This window comes from Danio rerio, chromosome 4, assembly GCF_049306965.1.
Source record: "Danio rerio strain Tuebingen ecotype United States chromosome 4, GRCz12tu, whole genome shotgun sequence".
In the NCBI taxonomy this organism is placed as follows: Eukaryota; Metazoa; Chordata; class Actinopteri; order Cypriniformes; family Danionidae; genus Danio; species Danio rerio.
Window position 1 is genome coordinate 8,849,237 of NC_133179.1, and position 18,264 is coordinate 8,867,500.

At 36.4% G+C, this 18,264-nt stretch overlaps 1 protein-coding gene and 1 long non-coding RNA gene across 14 annotated transcripts in view; one reads left to right on the forward strand and one right to left on the reverse strand.

Annotated features, from left to right (window-relative positions):
- Window positions 1-18,264, forward strand: part of erc1b (ELKS/RAB6-interacting/CAST family member 1b) — a 314,518-nt gene that overhangs the window by 147,986 nt on the left and 148,268 nt on the right. For all 13 annotated transcript variants that reach the window (XR_012401811.1, XR_012401815.1, XR_012401812.1 and 10 more), the window contains one exon: window positions 3,621-3,752. Coding sequence is in view for 8 of the 13 variants with exons in the window: in XM_021475209.3 (XP_021330884.2) it covers window positions 3,621-3,752 (132 nt within the window). In the remaining 5 variants the exon portion in view is untranslated. The remainder of the gene's footprint in view (window positions 1-3,620; window positions 3,753-18,264) is intronic.
- The window catches only part of LOC141381593 (uncharacterized), a 14,542-nt gene continuing 2,928 nt past the window's right edge, over window positions 6,651-18,264 (reverse strand). The window contains exons 2-3 of the long non-coding RNA XR_012401894.1: window positions 17,102-17,287; window positions 6,651-8,704 (exon numbers count right to left, since the gene is read on the reverse strand). This is a non-coding gene — a long non-coding RNA (uncharacterized lncRNA). The remainder of the gene's footprint in view (window positions 8,705-17,101; window positions 17,288-18,264) is intronic.

Consider the following 18,264-nt stretch of genomic DNA (forward strand, 5'->3'; position numbering starts at 1 on the left):
CACCAAAAGCATTACCGTAATGAGATATTGACCGAGCAAAAAGGATTACTGTCGCTTTAAATCAAACCAAAGTGATTGCGGTCTGCCTGCGAGAGGAAAGTGCAAGCTAAATACGGTCAAAATAAGATAGAAGAGCAAGGCTTTTTTTCTACCGCACGCTGATCTGTACCCCTGTCGCCCTCCTCGAGTCCTGAACTTCCTGTAATTGCTGACCTCGGTTGCAGGAAAAAAAAAATCCTGCCGATTGGACAGATGCATTTGGTTATTGATGTTGTCTCTCATCGCAGGAATTTGTGGCGCAGGAGTCCAGATGAAAATCATGAAAACGTCGTCTCGGATGATGCGCATCAGAGCTCGTGCCGAGTGATTGACTGTTGATTCGTTGTGTTGGAAGGGATTTTTTTTGGAAGAGATTGAAAATGATTGTAATTAAATTTGGAAGATTTAAGTCTAGGCTCAGTTTTATGAGCAAACCAACAGTATGTCATTTGTGGCTAATTGTATCTTAAGTGCATGCATGGGGGGAAAATTAAATGAGTTATGTTAATGTGGGTAAAAACGGCAGTCAAATTCATACAAATATCAAAGTAATATAATATAAAAAGTTATTAAAATATTAGAATAAAGCTAAAAGTTAAATTATTTACTTCACATAAAGATAAAATATTATTATTAGCATTATTAGCGTTAATGTTATACAATAATAATAATAATTATTATTATTATTATTATTATTATTATTTTGATGTTATATTTTATTTATTTATTATTATTACCAGTAGTATTAGTATGCTAGCATGCATAATAAATAATTACTATTAATAATGTTAATTATTTATTTAATTTTATTATTTTATAATATATATGTATTTTATATTATATATGTATTATATCATTGTTGTTGTTGTTGTTGCTATTGTTATTAATGTATTAATATGTATTATTATTATTATTATTATTATTATTATTATTATTACCACCATTAGTAGTAGTATGCCAGTATGTATATTAATTAATTACGATTAATAATATTAATAATAATAAGTATTATTGTATAATTTATTAGTATTATTATTGATATTATAATTGATATTATTATTATTATTATTATTATTGTAATGTTGTTTATTTATTTATTTATTTATTTATTTATTTATTTATTATTCCCATTAGTAGTAGTAATATGCCAGCATGCCTAATAATTAATCACTATTAAAAAATATTATTTATTTATTTATTTATTTTATTTTATTATTTTAGAAAATACATATATTATTTTTAGATATATAACTATGAATAATACTGATAGAATATTAATATTAGTAATAATAATAATAATAATAATAATAATAATAATAATAATAATAATAATAATAACAATAATTATATTTATTATTATTATTATTATTGTTGTTGTTGTATAATTTATTATTATTATTATTATTATTACTGTTGTTCATTTATTTATTTATTATTATTGAAACAATTCTGTAATAATTACACATCCCTTAAATATAATATGCATTTACTAAATAAATGTATATTATACATTATATACATTTAAATGTAAAATCTCAATCTGTCGAGGTCAGTTTTGCATGTTGCCGTATTTTGTAAACAGACAAAAAAAATTCTCTCAGAAGTGTCTGAATTGTCTGCCTATCGTACATTAAATATTCAGTATTCAACGTCTACTGTAGATCAAAATTAAAACTACTTCAATAAAACTAATAAAAACTTCATATGAAACTACTTCATCAAAATTGTACAATTATTAAACAACACCCATTCCTGTCTTGACAATTTTAATAAAGAAAAAAATGATCCATTTCAAATAGTGACTATTGTAGATTTTTACTTTAACTTTAGGTTTTCACTGATAAAATAAACAAATGTCCTGCTTATGTTTTTTTTTCATATAGAATTGAAGCAATTCTGTATTAAATACACAACCCTCTTATATAATATACATTTAGTTAGCTTTACATATAAAAGCTCTAAGGTTCAGTTTATTGCGAAATGCATAAAAAAAACATCCTAAGAAAGGAAGTGACCTCAATTTTGAGAAAAAAAAAGTCTTCCAAAGGCATAAATGTAAAATCTAAACGAGCCATGGTCTGTTTTGCATGCTGGCGTCTTTTGTAAACAGCCAAAAAACAGATTTTTCTTTCTCTCTCTCAGAATTGTCTGCAGCAGTGCGACAGATACATCTGTGTACCTTCACATTCACAAAGCAGGAATTTTGCGGTGCGGCTTTCCACATGAAAAACGCCGGCTGTGATCATCCGCGTCTGGGATTGTGTGCATCAGGCCTCTGTCTTCATATTGAAGGCTGATGCTTTTTAGCTGGAAGGCAGTTTCTCAGCATGGAGGCCATTACCACTGCAGAGCTCCATTTGTATGAATGGCAGTTTGTGTGTGTGTATGCGTGTGTATTTTGTGTACGTCAGAGCGCATGTTTGTAGAGGTCTGCACTAAGTGCCTCAGGCCTGCCAAACGAGTCAGGACTTTTTGTAGCCGATTTTTGAAATGCGGGGGGAAAATGAAATGTGAATGTTCCTTGAAATGGAGCGGCGTAATGAACTCAAGACCGTTCCCATATTCAGCAGCGCTCTGGCGTTTCTCCACGTATCCCACAATGCCTATTCATTTGAGTCCCTAACCATTGCGTTCTTTCACTCTCAAGCACACATTCAATCTCGCTTTTTTTGCGCTGTCCGTCATTTTCTCCTCTGTTTTTCCGAATTTTTTTTTTTTCCACATGCAATCAGTCGCAAAGCCTTCATGATAACTAAGGCCTTGACTTCCGAATTCAGCTTGAAGTGGTGTGATTTCGCAGTTGTGGATCTGAGTCATCGCAGATGCAGACTGTAGATGAGTCACGTCCTTCAGATGGACGGCTCAGGTTGCCCTCATTTAAAACACAGTCCAGAATTTCACAATGTTTATACCTTGCATGCTGTGATAGGACTGCAGCTTGCTTTCTTAGAGCAACCTGCTGCTACATTTGTTTGCTTAATTTGATTCAGATTTTTCAATTCAGAACTCACATTTCCAAAATGTTTTTTTTTTTTTTTTTTTTAGAGTAGTGGTTGTAACAGTAATTTTCTGTAATAGTAGTTGACGTAGTCATTCATTCATTCATTTTCTTGTCGGCTTAGTCCCTTTATTAATCCAGGTTCGGATTAATGACCGCCAACTTATCCAGCAAGTTTTTACACAGCGGATGCCCTTCCAGCCGCAACCCATCTCTGGGAAAAATCCACACACACATTCTCACAAACACACACACACACACACTCATACACTACGGATAATTTAGCCTACCTAATTCACCTACCGCATGCCTTTGGACTGTGGGGGAAACCGGAGCACCCTGAGGAAATTTTGATTATGAACTATATACATTTTAGATGACTACTTCAACTTTAGTTTTTTCCTGCTCATTTGTTTCTGAAGTTTTTGTTTTTATTTAAAACTTAAATCTCCTAGCGACTGCCTAAGCAAGAGTTATAATAACCACTGCCCAAATGCAAAAGCAAATACTAATGATAAATAAAATATCTTTAGTTTATCATCAGCTTGTTGCATGTTTTAAAGGATGTTTTTTTTATTCTTAGGATTCTTTGCGGCTGAAAGACGATCGCATCGAGGAGCTGGAGGAGGCTTTGCGTGAGAGCGTTCAGATCACTGCTGAGAGAGAAATGGTGCTGGCACAAGAGGAATCCGCTCGGGCAAATGCTGAGAAACAGGTAAGAAATGCCACTGCAAGCACCGATAAAGCTTTAGGGCCATTAATATGCAATTACTCTCTCATGTAGATCCCTCTGTCGTTTACATCTGTTATTTCTTTTAGTGCTGCATATTGCCACTATGTTTTACATTGAGATAATTTTCATTTAATATCTCATGCATTGTTCTTTTAGTAGTTGACATTTTTATTACCTTTATTTTTAATATAATATAATATAATATAATATAATATAATATAATATAATATAATATTATTAAATATTTAAATACTTATTATTTATTATAATAAATAAATGAATATATATATATATATATATATATATATATATATATACACACACACATAATTTTTTTACATTTAGTATTTTTTTCTTAATTAAAACCTTTGCAGCAGCATTGGCAGTAATGAGTCTTTTGATATTAGAAATTATCTATATCAGGGGTTCTCAACCTTTTTCCGGGGCCCACTTCTTTTTCTAATCAATTTTTGAAGGCCCACCTGTCTGACACTTTCTTTAAAATGTGTGTATGAAATGCTCATTTAAACCTTTATTTATTAACAAATAATAAACAATGTGCCTTCTATTATTAGCATTTTATTAAAAAAAAACATTCACTATAACTATATTACTTACTATAATACTTAAAATACTTAGTATTATATTTACTTTTATTTACTAAATATAATATTTATTAAAACTATAAAACAGTTCAAGTCAGAATTATTAGCCCTTCTTTGATTTTTTATTCTTTTTTAAATATTTCCCAAACGATGTTTAACAGAGCAAGGAAATTTTCAAAGTAAATCTGATAATATTTTTTATGATGGAGAAAGTCTTATTTGTTTTATTTCGGCTACAATAAAAGCAGTTTTTAATTGTTTAAACACCATTTTAAGGTCAAAATTATTAGCCTCTTCAAGCTATAGATTTTTTTGACAGTCTACAGAACAAACCATCGTTATACAAAAGCTTGCCTATTTACCCTGACCTGCCTAGTTAACCTTATTAACCCAGTTAAGCCTTTGAATGTCACTTTAGGCTGTATAGAAGTGTCTTGAAAGTATCTAGTCAAATATTATTTACTGTAATCATGGCAAAGATAAAAAAAAAAATCAGTTATTAGTAATTAGTTATTAAAACTATTATGATTAGAAATGTGTTGCAAAATCTTTTCGTTAAACAGGGGGGCTAATAATTCTGACTTCAACAGTATATATTAAGAGATTGCAGGGAGATTGCAAAAGATCAGCTTCTGCGTTAAACTGGACTGACTGACTATCTACTACTAAATATCTACTATTCATAATATATAGACAAATGTAGAATACAATATAACACCCTAAATCTGTTGAAACTCATCAATCTGATGGTGGTTGAGTTCGCAGCTGGATATTATTGCGAGATCACTGACAGGAACCGTGAACATCTCAGACAGAGCGCTTCTGAAGCTTATATGCAAGTTCTACTGTATGAAGAACCTCGCTGGATTCTCCTGTATGAGTGCGTGTCCACTATAAAACACTCACAGGACATTATTTGGACAACTATGCGGATATATTTAATAGTTCACACAAAAATACACAAAGAGAGACTTTCACTTTCACTTCACGCATAGTTTGTGAATGAACAGACTTACATGTCCAAGATAAAAACGCAATCATGAGGCTGTTTTTTGCGCCGAGTTTGAGGTAATCAATCAGAGAACAGGAGAAAGTGCCTTACTTCAATCATTTTAATATATTTAACATATTAATAATGAAATCCAAAAATTACAGTATAATATTGGGAGTTCTTTTTACGCTGCAACATCCCAACGGTTGAGAATCCCTGATCTATATCCAGATCCAGTAAAATAAACCCTCATGTTTCACCTTATCTAACCATATTTCTAAAGCGCAGTCATGCACGGAAACCGAATGTGTGCACCACTTCATTGCAATGCTATCCGAACCCTTCGGCCATCTTTCCATTGTGGAAATGTTCACTTCCTCTTCCTCCCAGTCAAACATCCTCCCCAGTGTTTACACAGAACTGTATATGCACATTCACGCAAGGCTAGCATCTCCCATGCTCAGCTGTAATGACTTGGCGAACAGTGATCGGCCCCACTATAAAGCCTCCTTCACAAAGCTCAGGAGCCAGTCAAAAGCCAGCCTGTCACCGCGTATCACTACACCAGCATGCAGAGCCATGCTAACCATCCAGATCCATGCCAGCCATGCCAGTGGCTAACATTCATGTGGCACGCATGGGTTATGTGTTTGTGTCTGCAGTCAGTCTTCATTTGGAACATAAATAAGCTTTGCGTGGCATGCTAACTTTGGTTCAATTCAGTTCAGCCACATAGAACGTGAATGTGAGAAGCCTCTCGTGTGTGGACGACAAATGTTGACCTTTCTTTTTTGGCAGTTGTAACAAAAAAAGTTGAATTTTTGAGGTGGACGAGTGAACTATGTGACCCAGGACTATAAAACCGTTCTTAAGTGTTGATTTTTGGGAGTTCAGATTTAAACGCCACATAAAATTGGATTAAATAAGCTTTTGATCTATGTATACATTTTCAGGATTTGAGCTGAGATACAACTATTTCAGAGTACTGAAAAATCGTACTCAAGTAAAAGTGCCATTACTTGCCCAAAAATGTAGTGCGAGTAAAAGTATCTGTTGCAAATATTACTCAGAAAATATACAGGAGTAAATAGGGCCCTTTCAAAAGTACTAAAGAGTAGTGAGTATTACCTTGTGAAAGTTGATGTGTTTACATGCAGTTTGTGCAGGGATGTGTAAACGAAACATTCTGTAGTGCATTTAGTGATCTTCCTATATTCGTTCATTCTTTCCAATTTTCCTTCCATTGCTTGTTTGTTCCTTCATTCATTTATTCTTTTCTTTGTTCCTTCCTTCATTCGTTTGCTCTTTCGTTCGTTCATTCTTTCTTTCGTTCATTAGTTCATTTTGTTCCTTCCTTCATTAGGTCCTTTGTTCATTTATTCACTTGTTCATTCCTTCCTTCCTTCCTTCCTTCCTTTGTTTGTTCAGTCCTTTCTTGAATCCTTCCTTTATTTATTTGCTTCTTCATTCCTCCCTTCATTCATTCGCTCATTTATTCGTTCATTCTTTCATTCGTTTGTTCAGATTTTTGTTCCTTCATTAGATCCTTTGTTCATTTATTCATTTGATCGTTCATTTCTTCCTTCCTTAGCTTGTTCAGTCCTTCCTTAAATCCTTCCTTCATTCATTTGGTCCTTCCTTCATTAGTTCGGTCTTTCCTTCATTCGGCCCTTCCTTCCATTCTTCTTTCATTCCATTTAATGATTGTTTAAGACTGTTTAGTGATTTCAGACATCATACAGTCGACATCCTTCATTTTCTCATCAGTGTCATGCAGTATATAAAAAGTCTTTGGGTCACTGCGTGTAAAGATTTTGAACATCTTCTTGGACACTTTTAATGTCGATGCTTCAAAAAAAAAGTAAAAAAAATGTACTCAAGGAAAAGTAAAAGTACACTACACTACTTAAACTAAATATTTCTAATAAAAACTAATAAAATAAAAGGAAATTTTCCAAATGTCTTCATGGAACATGATCTTTACTTAATAATTTAAAGATTGTTTTAAGGATTTTAAACATAAGAGGTTTTGTGGTCTAGGGTCACATAGCTGTGCAAATAAAACCCCTTAAAGGGATAGTTCACCCAAGGATAAATTCAGCCTCGTCTAGTTTTAAGCCCATAAAACTTTGGTTGATCTTTGAATGACAAATTAGGATATTTTTAATGAAACGTGAGAGGCTTTTTACTCTCCGTTTGAAAATACAAAACGTTTAAGATCCAAACAGCAGATATAATCCAAGATATGATTGTAGATATGTTTGCTTTATATGATAATTGGCTTCTATCTCTTAATAAGACTTCATTCTCTTCATGAGTTTGATACAAATATGATACAAGGTGTTTTGAATATAAACCAAAGTCTTATGGGTTTGTATTGATTTGATGATGAGTACTTTATTTTTCCTATTTGAGTGAGCTATCTCATGTTTATTGAGGTATCATGCTTCTAAATGATGACTGAATGTAAAAACGTGAACATGGAAATGTATTGAATTAGCTAATAAAATGCCAGTAATTTGATGTTTTTTGTTTTAGAGATTCTGGAAATCTGTTTCCAGATAACTCTGGCCCAGTTGACCCTGTTTTTAGATATCAGTGCAGATAAACTGCCAGTAAATTGGTATTTTATGATCCAGAGGTGATTCAGGTCATTCCGGTCCAATTTAGCCCAATTTTAAGGCACCAAGTCGGATTGCACCACAGTCCAGCTGTCTTTGTAGCCCCAGGGATTGCATCAAACACCTGTAACTTTTTCTGAATGAGTCCTCCGTGAACTGGACGGTTCAGCACAAGCAGCTACTCAGGCTTTGAACCCAGAGCAGCTGCCAAAACCTTGCTTTCCCTTGTACCTGAAAATCCCTGAACTTTCCCCACTCCATTCTCGCTCTCTGTCCATCTTACTTGGCTTTTCCTGACATTCTGCTTCATTTTTAAACCCTTAATGGTTTGTTCTACCTTCTGTGGATCCTGGCTCTCTGCCGTTTCTTCCCTCCGTTTTGATTTCCTAGAGATTTCACATGGGTGGCTGAGCGTTGTCCCAGTGCGCGTTGCAGTCTCAGGAATGTATCGCGGCCTAGAGTTTCTTCACCACCGGGTGGACCTCCGCTTCAATCCCCGGAGGTTAATTAGAGCCAGGGACTGCGGCAGGAGCCAACGCTGCTGCTAAGCCTGGCCGTCCCCTTCATTTGGGCTCAGAAGGAAGAGGAAATGGGGACAGTACAAGTGCCACCCTCTGGAGCCAGTCTCCATGCTCATTACCGACATCCCAGCCGCATCAAGTCTCGCTGCATGCACTCCGGACTTCAGCCTTCAGGGGGTTTTCCCCACCCTGGCACCTGTTATATAAGAAAGAACTCCGCTTATATATTACATATTTTGAAAGCTATGAGCTTTACAACTGAGGAGAAAAAAAAGGATGGCGTCATGCCTCGCTGGCAATTGGCAGACATGTTTTTTAAATGCGTAATCTGTGGCCCTGCATTAAACCATGCAAAATCTAATTAGCTTCGCACATGGACACATTTCTACAAACCCGCACAGAGCGTCTCCTGTGCTATTTAATTACCATTTCAGCATTGCTTCACCACACCCTCTGTTGTGCCAATCATATGCAGCCGTTTTGTCTTTAGCTCTGTGTTTAATTTCCTCCAATAGCCGTTCGCCTCATTGTTCGCATTGTGCAGAGCACATGTTGGACCGAGCGCAGTGCCTGTACAAATTGCTGTCAGTATGTTGGTCTTAAATGTATGGGGACGGGGGCGACTGCTCTTTGTTACACTGACATGAAAGCAAACCTCTGGCCAAAAACGAGGCAGTTCTTTACCGTCAAGCCATGTGCGTCTGTTGAGCTCACTTTTAAAGCTCTGTGTATGTGCTTGTTTAATTTGAGCACATGGGAGAGCAATAAGTTGTTTGCTACGTTCAAGCAGGTAATGACATTTGGAAATATGAATCCAAACATGTGGTCCTGTGAGTACCAGAAGAAGTCTGAAAGAATGCTCACAATTACGTAGGTCGTTGTGAACGTCTTGTGCTAGAATGCTGGGGATACTGAGGGTGTGTCAACACCATCTCACAGCAATTCATAACTTTATTTAGTGGCTAATTTGTACAATCTCATTCATACAATTTACCGTTGTATGATTTGGTTATCCTCGAATGATGGTTGGGTTTGGAACCTCCTTTTTTAAATCGTACATTTTCGTATGGCTGAATTTCGTATGAATTAGCTTCTTATCTCACAAAACGTAAAATAGTTACGTTTCCTCATGAGATCAGTCTGGGTGTGTTTGATTTGATTAAGATGAACTCTGGTGCTGTTTTTTCTGTTATCACACTTTCTGTTATTTGACTTATTGTGAGTGCTGGTATCCTAAACCTTGGTGAAACCTGAAGGAGATAAACAAAAGATAGCTCTCTGTCCACTTCCAAACAAACTCTGGTGCAGTACACCTGAAATATGAATGCAAGATGGAACAAAAACATTGAAGTGAGACAAAACTGGGACAGGATGTGAACATAAAAAGACAGAATGTTCCAGAGTACCTACTTTTTCTTATCATAGTCACAAAGTTGACCATTGGCGTTCAGTACAGATGCAATCACTGTGTGTCCTATAAGCAGATATTTTTCGTGTGTGCAACTGTTTTATACATATCATAAGCTTGTCACAATATATTATAATAAAATAACATTACACACAGGCACATAGGCTGTTTCTCAATGCGTTCTAAGGTGTTCTTGCGTCCTTGTGTTCTCGTGTAACGTCATCATCAACCGCCAAAGCTCAATTCCAAAACTCAAGACCGCAAGAACGGAAAGTTCCAAGATGTGTTCTTGTTATCGAAGACGCATCGAGGAAGACTTGAGCACAAAACTCACTCAAGAAGTCTCTGAAGTCTTTGCAGCTGAATAAAGGAGGTGGGAAGCACCGCTTTTTGTATAGATTTATTATTAAAGTTCAGAGATATGACTTATTTATCTCAGGAGTTTCTCTAAATGACACAGTGAAAGTAAACAGTACCATGAAAATCTTAATAAATGCATAAACACATTAGGCTGGTTCATGAAATTCATGAAAAAATTTGTTTTATGTCTATTGCGCAACTTATATTTGTAAGATATTTACGTGTAGAATATATTGTGAAAAGGAGAAAACAATTAAACGTTGTATGAATGCTGTAATGTTTAAATAATTTTCAGTTAAAAACAAGTGAGGGTCATATGACCATCAAGAAGATCTAAATTCTTAGAGGACGCGTTCTGTGGTCTCCTGAGTTCTTTCTACCGAGGTAACTTGACAAGCACAGTCTTCACAAGAACATGAGTCCATTCTCAGCATTCTTGGCATTGAGAAACAGCCATACTAAGGATGCAACTATATGAAAATTTAAACCCATACAATAACACATTTTTTTTTTTAACATTTAAACCGATAAACAGTGTATGCCGTTAAATATACAAAGCTTAGTATAAATATTAATTAGCTTAATTACAAAAACAAATATGGAAGACAATCTCAAGTGCCGCATACAGGGAATCTGCTAGTGATTGTCTTGATCTCTGAGACTACCAAAATCTTGTCTTTCTTCTAATATGAACTCTTCGAAATCTCGACATGACACTTCATGTTACGCCCCATTCACACAGGGCGTCAGTGTCAACGATTCCCATTCACCTTGAATGAGCAACGTCAAGCATTGCCGAACTGAATTGTAGATATGTCTGCGATGTTTCAGCTGCGTTGCTCATTGCAGAAGTTGGGAATTTCTCAACTTTTCAAGTTTCAAGCGCCAACGAAAGCGTCAGCCAATCACATCACTTCATGCAAATTCCCCATCTCAGACAGTAGACGATTGAGGACTTATTTCATTGGCTGACGCTGCTATGATGATAGAGTCAGCTCTAACTTCAGATACGACCTCTGTCAAGCGTGGACACTGAAGCCCTGTTTGAAACTGGCGTTAAAGAAAGCAGTGTGTCCTTTACAAAGGGCAGTGTGAACTCTAAGTGAACCAGGGGGCAAAGCGTATTTTGGTCTGGGTCTGAAGAACGCTTTAAAGTCATACACTCACAATATGACATCACCATTGGACATTACTATCATAATGTCATCAAAAACTTGCGTCATGATTTCCCTAAGAAGAACGAAAGACAACAAATTAAATCAGAATTATTGCTTTGTGTATTTGTAGTGAATTACTCCTTCAAGATTTCCCCCCGTTTTATATTTTACACTCCATCTTCCTGTCAGAGTTGATATTTTAGCAGCGTGGGCCGCTGTATCAGAGGGACCCGGGTGTCAAAACAGTGTTTTCTCAGTCGGCTCAAAGTGCTTGTTTAGCAGATGAGCCTGTCTTATTTTAGCTGATGCTTTCATGAGCGTTAGCATCCTGCCAAACCCCTGTTACAGAAACTACTTTAATGAGTCGTGTGCTAGTAAGGGCAAATGTGGTCGCTGAGAGAAAAAAAAGGGGGGACATTTTCTTCCTACACAGCGCCCTTGGTTGTGCAGTGACACCAGTCACTCAGTCCTAGCGCGGGATTTACTGCTGGGATGTACGAAAGCGACCAGCCGCTCAAGCGGGGCCAGTGAAAACGTTTGCCCAAGACCACATGAAAACACGCGTCCAGTCTCCAGACATGATTCAGCAGCAAAATGACATACTTCATAACCTTCCCTTGAGGCAGTGGACCAAAGAAAGCCTCAATCGCTCTGCTCGTGTTGACTGGGGATGATGGGATGTCTCGAAACCGCCCTTCATTTTCACCACAAACTTCCCCCTTTTCCCTCAATCCCGTATGGATCTCTTTTCCGCTCCGTACCTGCATTGGATCCATTCCTCTGCTTCCAATTTACAGTTTGCGTGGTTTGTTTCAAGCTGTTGTTCTGTTCTGTCTCTGTTTCCGCTTTTTCTATAATCCCTCTTTTTTTGTGTGTCTCTATTTCTTCTCTATCGCTCACTGCCTGTGCGAAGCGCTCTCATGACCTAATGCATGACTCCGGCCACGCTGGCTTAAAGTGGCTCAAGGTATGGCACGATTAATGTTTTCTCATTCTTTTACCAGGGATGATTTTGTGCTTTTCATCAGTTTCGCTGCATCTCGGTGACCTTTTTTCCTCGTTTGGATGGGGGTGTTCAACAAATGTGGCTTTTGGTCCCGATCCAACCCAAACTTTTCCAAATAGGAAGCTTAACCACTGACAGAGTGCAATTTATTGACTGTTCCCTGAAGATGAGCTCTATCAGATCATTATTTTATATGGAAGACCTCCTCTCATGCGTCCCCCCCTTCTCTCTTTCCATTATATTGGGAAGTCATGCTCATTTGCGTCTGTCTATCAGGATAAGTTGTTTTGATTTCATTTTTATGTAGTGCGTCCAACACAATTCTGTTTCTGAAATGAGAGAAGTTGAGTTTCCCCAATGCATGTAACTCTAACTGCGTGTTATATAAACAGGCGGTCAGTAGTTAAACTGGTAGTTAAGGTCTAGTTCACCCTGAAATCAATGCGCTGTCATCATCGGTTCAGTCTCTTTTTGTTTTAAATCCATTTGACTTATTTTATTCTTGGACTGGCCAATACAATGATAACTATAATTATCACAATATACATTTCCCTCGATAAAATGATCGCACATGTTCAATAAATTTTCCGTGTAATGTTTACAATTCAAAGCAGAACTAAACGGCTGTGGGGTAATGTCACATTCAGATCAGTTTGTAAAATCAGAACTGAAAATGTACTATAGACTCACTCTGAATTGATCATTTGAATCAGTCAATCACTTTCTGTAGACTCGCTCTAAACAGATAATTTGAATCAGCGAATCACTTACTATAGTCTCACTCAGAAGAGATCACTTGAGTCAGTGTATCATTTACTGGAACCTCACTCTGAATAGATCATTTGTATCAGTGAATCGCTTACTGGAGACTCACTCTGAATGGATCGTTTGAATCAGTGAGTCATTTATTGGAGACTCGCTCTGAATGGATCATTTGAATCAGTTTATCATTTACTAGAGACTCACTTTGAATGGATCATTTGAATCAGTGTATCATTTACTGGAGACTGAACTCTTAATAAATCATTTGAATCAGTGTACCACTTTCTAAAGACTCACTTTGAATGGATCATTTGAATCAGCGAATCACTTACTATAGTCTCACTCTGAATCGATCATTTGAATCAGTGAGTAGTTTACTGGAGACTCACTTGAATCGATCATTTGAATCAGTGTATCATTTACTGAATATTCACTCTGAATGGATCATTTGAATCAGTGTATCATTCACTGGATACTCACTCTGAATTGATCATTTGAATCAGTGTATCATTCACTAGAAACTCACTCTCAATAGATCGTTTGAATCAGTAAATAATTTACTAGAGACTCACTCTGAATCGATCGTTTGAATCAGTGTATCATTTACTGGAGACACACTCTGAATAGATCATTTGAATCTGAGAGTCATTAACTGGAGACTCACTCTGAATGTATCATTTGAATCAGGGAGTCGTTTTCTAGAGACTCAGTCTGAATGGATCATTTGAATCAGTGAATTTACTGGAGATTCCATCTGAATGGATCATTTGAATCACTGAATTTCATACTGGAGACTCACTCTGAATAGATTAATTGAATTAGTGAGTCATTTTCTAGAGACTCACTCTGAATAGATCATTTGTATCAGTGAATCACTTACTGGAGACTCATTCTAAATCGATCATTTGTCTCAGTGTAACATTTACTTTAAACTCAAACTGAATGAATCAATTAAATAAGTGAGTCATTTACTGGAGACTCACTCTGAATTGACAACAATCACGACCATTAGAAAAGTATGTTTTATGTAGTATGAATGTGCGTAGTATGAATGGAATTCGGACGTACTGCATCCTCCATTTGTTATTACATACAGTAGATATTTTTGATGTCTCCTTTAGCTGAACCATACATTTCAGGTTTTCGAGTCTCTTCTAATGTTCTGATGCTTTGATTCAAGTGTGTTTGAATAAGAGGTGGAAAGTGTGTACTGTTGGTGTGCCTACAGGAACAGGGTTGGGAAACACTGCTATAGACTACTTCCATATGCATAAGGCCATAATGTACTCACAATAAAGGTAGATAATCGTGTGCAGTATTATGCAGACATTTAGATCATCATAACCACAGGTAAAACCATACATGTAGCACCTCATTAAAATATTGGAATTAACTGAGAGGTTTCTCTGATAACTGTATGAAAAACTCCAGCATAGAAAACCCGACAGGGATGATAAACAATGCTCTATAGGACTTGTGCTGTAGAATTCAGGAGTCATAGAGTAGGACAGATTTGTGTAAGGAAAAATACCAAAATGTCAGTCTATTCTAATAGTCAAAAGCAGAAAGGTAGAGTTAAATTATTAGAGGTCTGCTCTTAATACACAGATGAACTATGCGAGACATTATCAGACCTCAAACAGTCAGTCAGTCAGTCAGAGCAGTCAGTTCTGACCCCATACTGCAGGGGGCAGCGTGACGGCAGAGCTACAGCCGACTCCTAGCAATCCGGGCCAAAAAACAGACATGGAAATTAGTCAAAGAATAAATAGCTCTTACAGCTGCCACTGCTCTTTGTCAAGCTTGTATCCGAGCCACGGTCAGAAACAGGGCTGGAGTTTTATGATAAAACTTTAGAGGGAAATAAAAGCTCCCCTCCTCTGCTAATATTCCCGACCAGCTGAGATCCAGACACAAAGCTCGGCACCCAAAACACAGCGAGATCCAACGACCAGCTTGTTGAAATTGGCTTGACGCTCACCGTTGAGGACGAGGCTGCTCTTTTGGCAGCCAAGCGGGAGAGAGTAGGAAGAGACGGATGAGGAGAAGAGGAGAGAGAGCAGGAGAAAAACAGCACGCCGCTGCATTAAGCACTTTTTATTAGTGTTATGTTTCTGCGCCGAGCATCTGGGCTAGTCTGGAGATCTCTCACAGGAGGTGATTAGGAGCTTCTGAGCTGAAGAAAAGGCCCTGATCTGGCGCCCGCCGCGATCTCGGCACCTCACACGGCACATCAATAACACACCAATACCAGCTCTTACATTTAACACTTACAACAACAACACCATGATAGACAAGTTTTTACTGCATGAGTTGATGTAATAAGTTTTTTTATTTATTTTTTGGTCAAGTTTTTATTTATTTTTTAATTTTATTTATTTAGGTTTTTATTGGACGCTATTTGATCGCTATACCTATAGGGTGCCAATTATAAATAATAAATTTAATTGTTAATTGATGGTCAACTTTTTTTGTAATGTTATTGTGTTTAATACATGCTTCAGTGAATCATTAGTTTATTAATTTTCTTGTCGGCTTAGTCCCTTTATTAATCTGGGGTCGCCACAGCGGAATGAACCGCCAACTTATCCAGCACATTTTTACGCAGCGGATGCCCTTCCAGCCGCAACCCATCTCTGGGAACTTCAGTGAATCAAAATGATGTATTTATTTAAATTTTGTTAATGCAACTATTCAAGTTTTCAGTGTTTTGAGGGATATTTAGTACATTCTGTATTCTCTAATAAGCTATTTCAGAGGTTGCTTGTTAAGCTATATGAACTATGCTTATAATTTGACTTTACTTTGAGGTTATATGTAGATTCAAACAGCTGTTTTTCAAGAAAAGTGTCTTATGAACACTTATAACGTCTATCTGTACTCTAAATCTGCCAGTTTTAGACTGCTGAATGAATTATTTTCTCACAGACTCTTACTTTCTCCATTTTAGGGGTGGTAAATTTATATTTATTGTATTAGATATCATTTTAATTATTAATATTATATAAGATACAGATCAGAGAAAACTATGTCTTACTATTAAAGGGGTGAGCCCATCATACATCTTGTTTTAATGTCCTTCAAACATTAAGGGGCACACTCACACTACGCTCTCCGAATTGTGTCCAGGGGCGTTTCCCGGTTCGTTTGAGAAGTGTGAGTGCTCTGAATCAGGCTCAGTTAACCGGCCTTGGTATTACCATATCATACACTTTCTTGTTTTTGTAAAGGTCAGTATTTGTTTCAGTTGACAAAAAAAAAAATAATAATAAGCAGAAATATTTTAAAACAAAATTCCCCAATTTTTTTTTTTACATGGTTAATCAATACAATTTTCAGCTATTTAGACCACCTTTTCTTTATATATTGTGTCTTTCAGGTTTATTTTTGATATGTTTCCTTCATCCATTGCCAAATTTTGTCTTTTTTTTATTTTTAATCTAAAGTAAGTCATTATTCATGATGAACCAGCTATTCACAAAGGTGATTATGCAACTTGTTTAACAAATCAAACGCAGTGAAAGCATATCAAATAAACAAAATAACAACATATATGTACTGTATATATACAATTGAAGTCAGAATTATTCACCCAGCTTAATTACCCCCCCCTCCTCCCACCTGCTTATTTTTTCCACAATTTCAGTTTTTTTTTTATAACACATTTCTATTTTTTTTACCCTAAAATGATGGTTAAAAAATTAAAAGCGTCTTTTATTCTAGCCGAAATAAAACAAATAAGACTTTCTTCTGAAGAAAAAACATTATCAGACATACTGTGAAACATATTTCTCTGTTAAACATATTAAAAAAAGAAAACAAAATTCAAAGGGGGGCTAATAATTCTGACTTCAACTGTGTATATACACACACATCACATCTTTGATATTTTTTTTTCACCTCTGAGGAGTTTGTGTCCCTGAAGTCCACAGTATCCTGCTTCAATCTTCAGGCATGTCCCAGCCTCTTTGACCCTGCTTCACTCTTTCTTTTCCTCTTCTTTTTATCACTCTTCTCTTTGATCACTGACAGATCCTCTTCCTATCCCCAAGGCCTGTTTCTGACACCGGTTTCGAGCTGTTTGGCCTTAAATTAAACACAAAGAAAGGAGAAAATCACTGTTATCAATTCCATAGACGGTACGTCACAACTGATGTGAGCAATTACTCCGAGTCGTAAAAACACTTGCAGAGGATGAAGCCGGACTGTGAAGGGTTTGCATCTCGAACTCTTTGATCTGTGCTCCTCCTGCCTTACTGGTTCACGTTCCCAGTGTGAGGCAGGAAGTGGTGTTATCATCACCCAGTGAAGTGCTCAATTTTTCACACCCGAGGTGTCATAATTCACTGCAGCGTTTTTTTTACGACTTGACTAACATCTGAGGTTAGTTTGTACTCCCCTGAGAAAACAAGCACTGCATGCCACCTTACTCTTTCACACACACACACACACACACACACACACACACCAACCATTCCTCCATTAGGTTTTTGCTGAAAGCTGTGTTTGCATATTTTTTTATTATTATCATCTCTGTTTTGCTTTCAGGGAATTTTCAGAACTTTAATATTGCACATGAAAGAAATGTCCACTTATGATTACTCTAAATTGTTCCAGTTTCTTAATTCTATTAATAGTTATTTTGTTACATTAAAAAAGTGCCTTAATTGGTCCATAACATTAATAATCCAGAGTGTTTTGTGAGCTATTTCCGTGAATCCACAAGGGATTCAAGTTAAACTCTTTTTAAAGTAATTGGATTATCTATTTCTCTCATTTTTGAAAACACTAAGCAGATCAATTTGGAGTTTCATTAAACATGTTGATTTTATAAGGTAGTATTGGTAATATCAGGGTTATTTTCCACATATATTTCCTTCAAGCACCTAACAAACAATTGCCTCCTTTCATCTACGCAATAATGCACAGATTAGACCGTTTCTCTCACGACCTGATGTGGAGAGGTTTATCCATGGCTTTATCACATCAAGTCTGGATTTACATACAATTTGCCGGCAGCTAGCTCTCTGCAACTCTCACATGGTTGCCCACTGAAGCTAAGC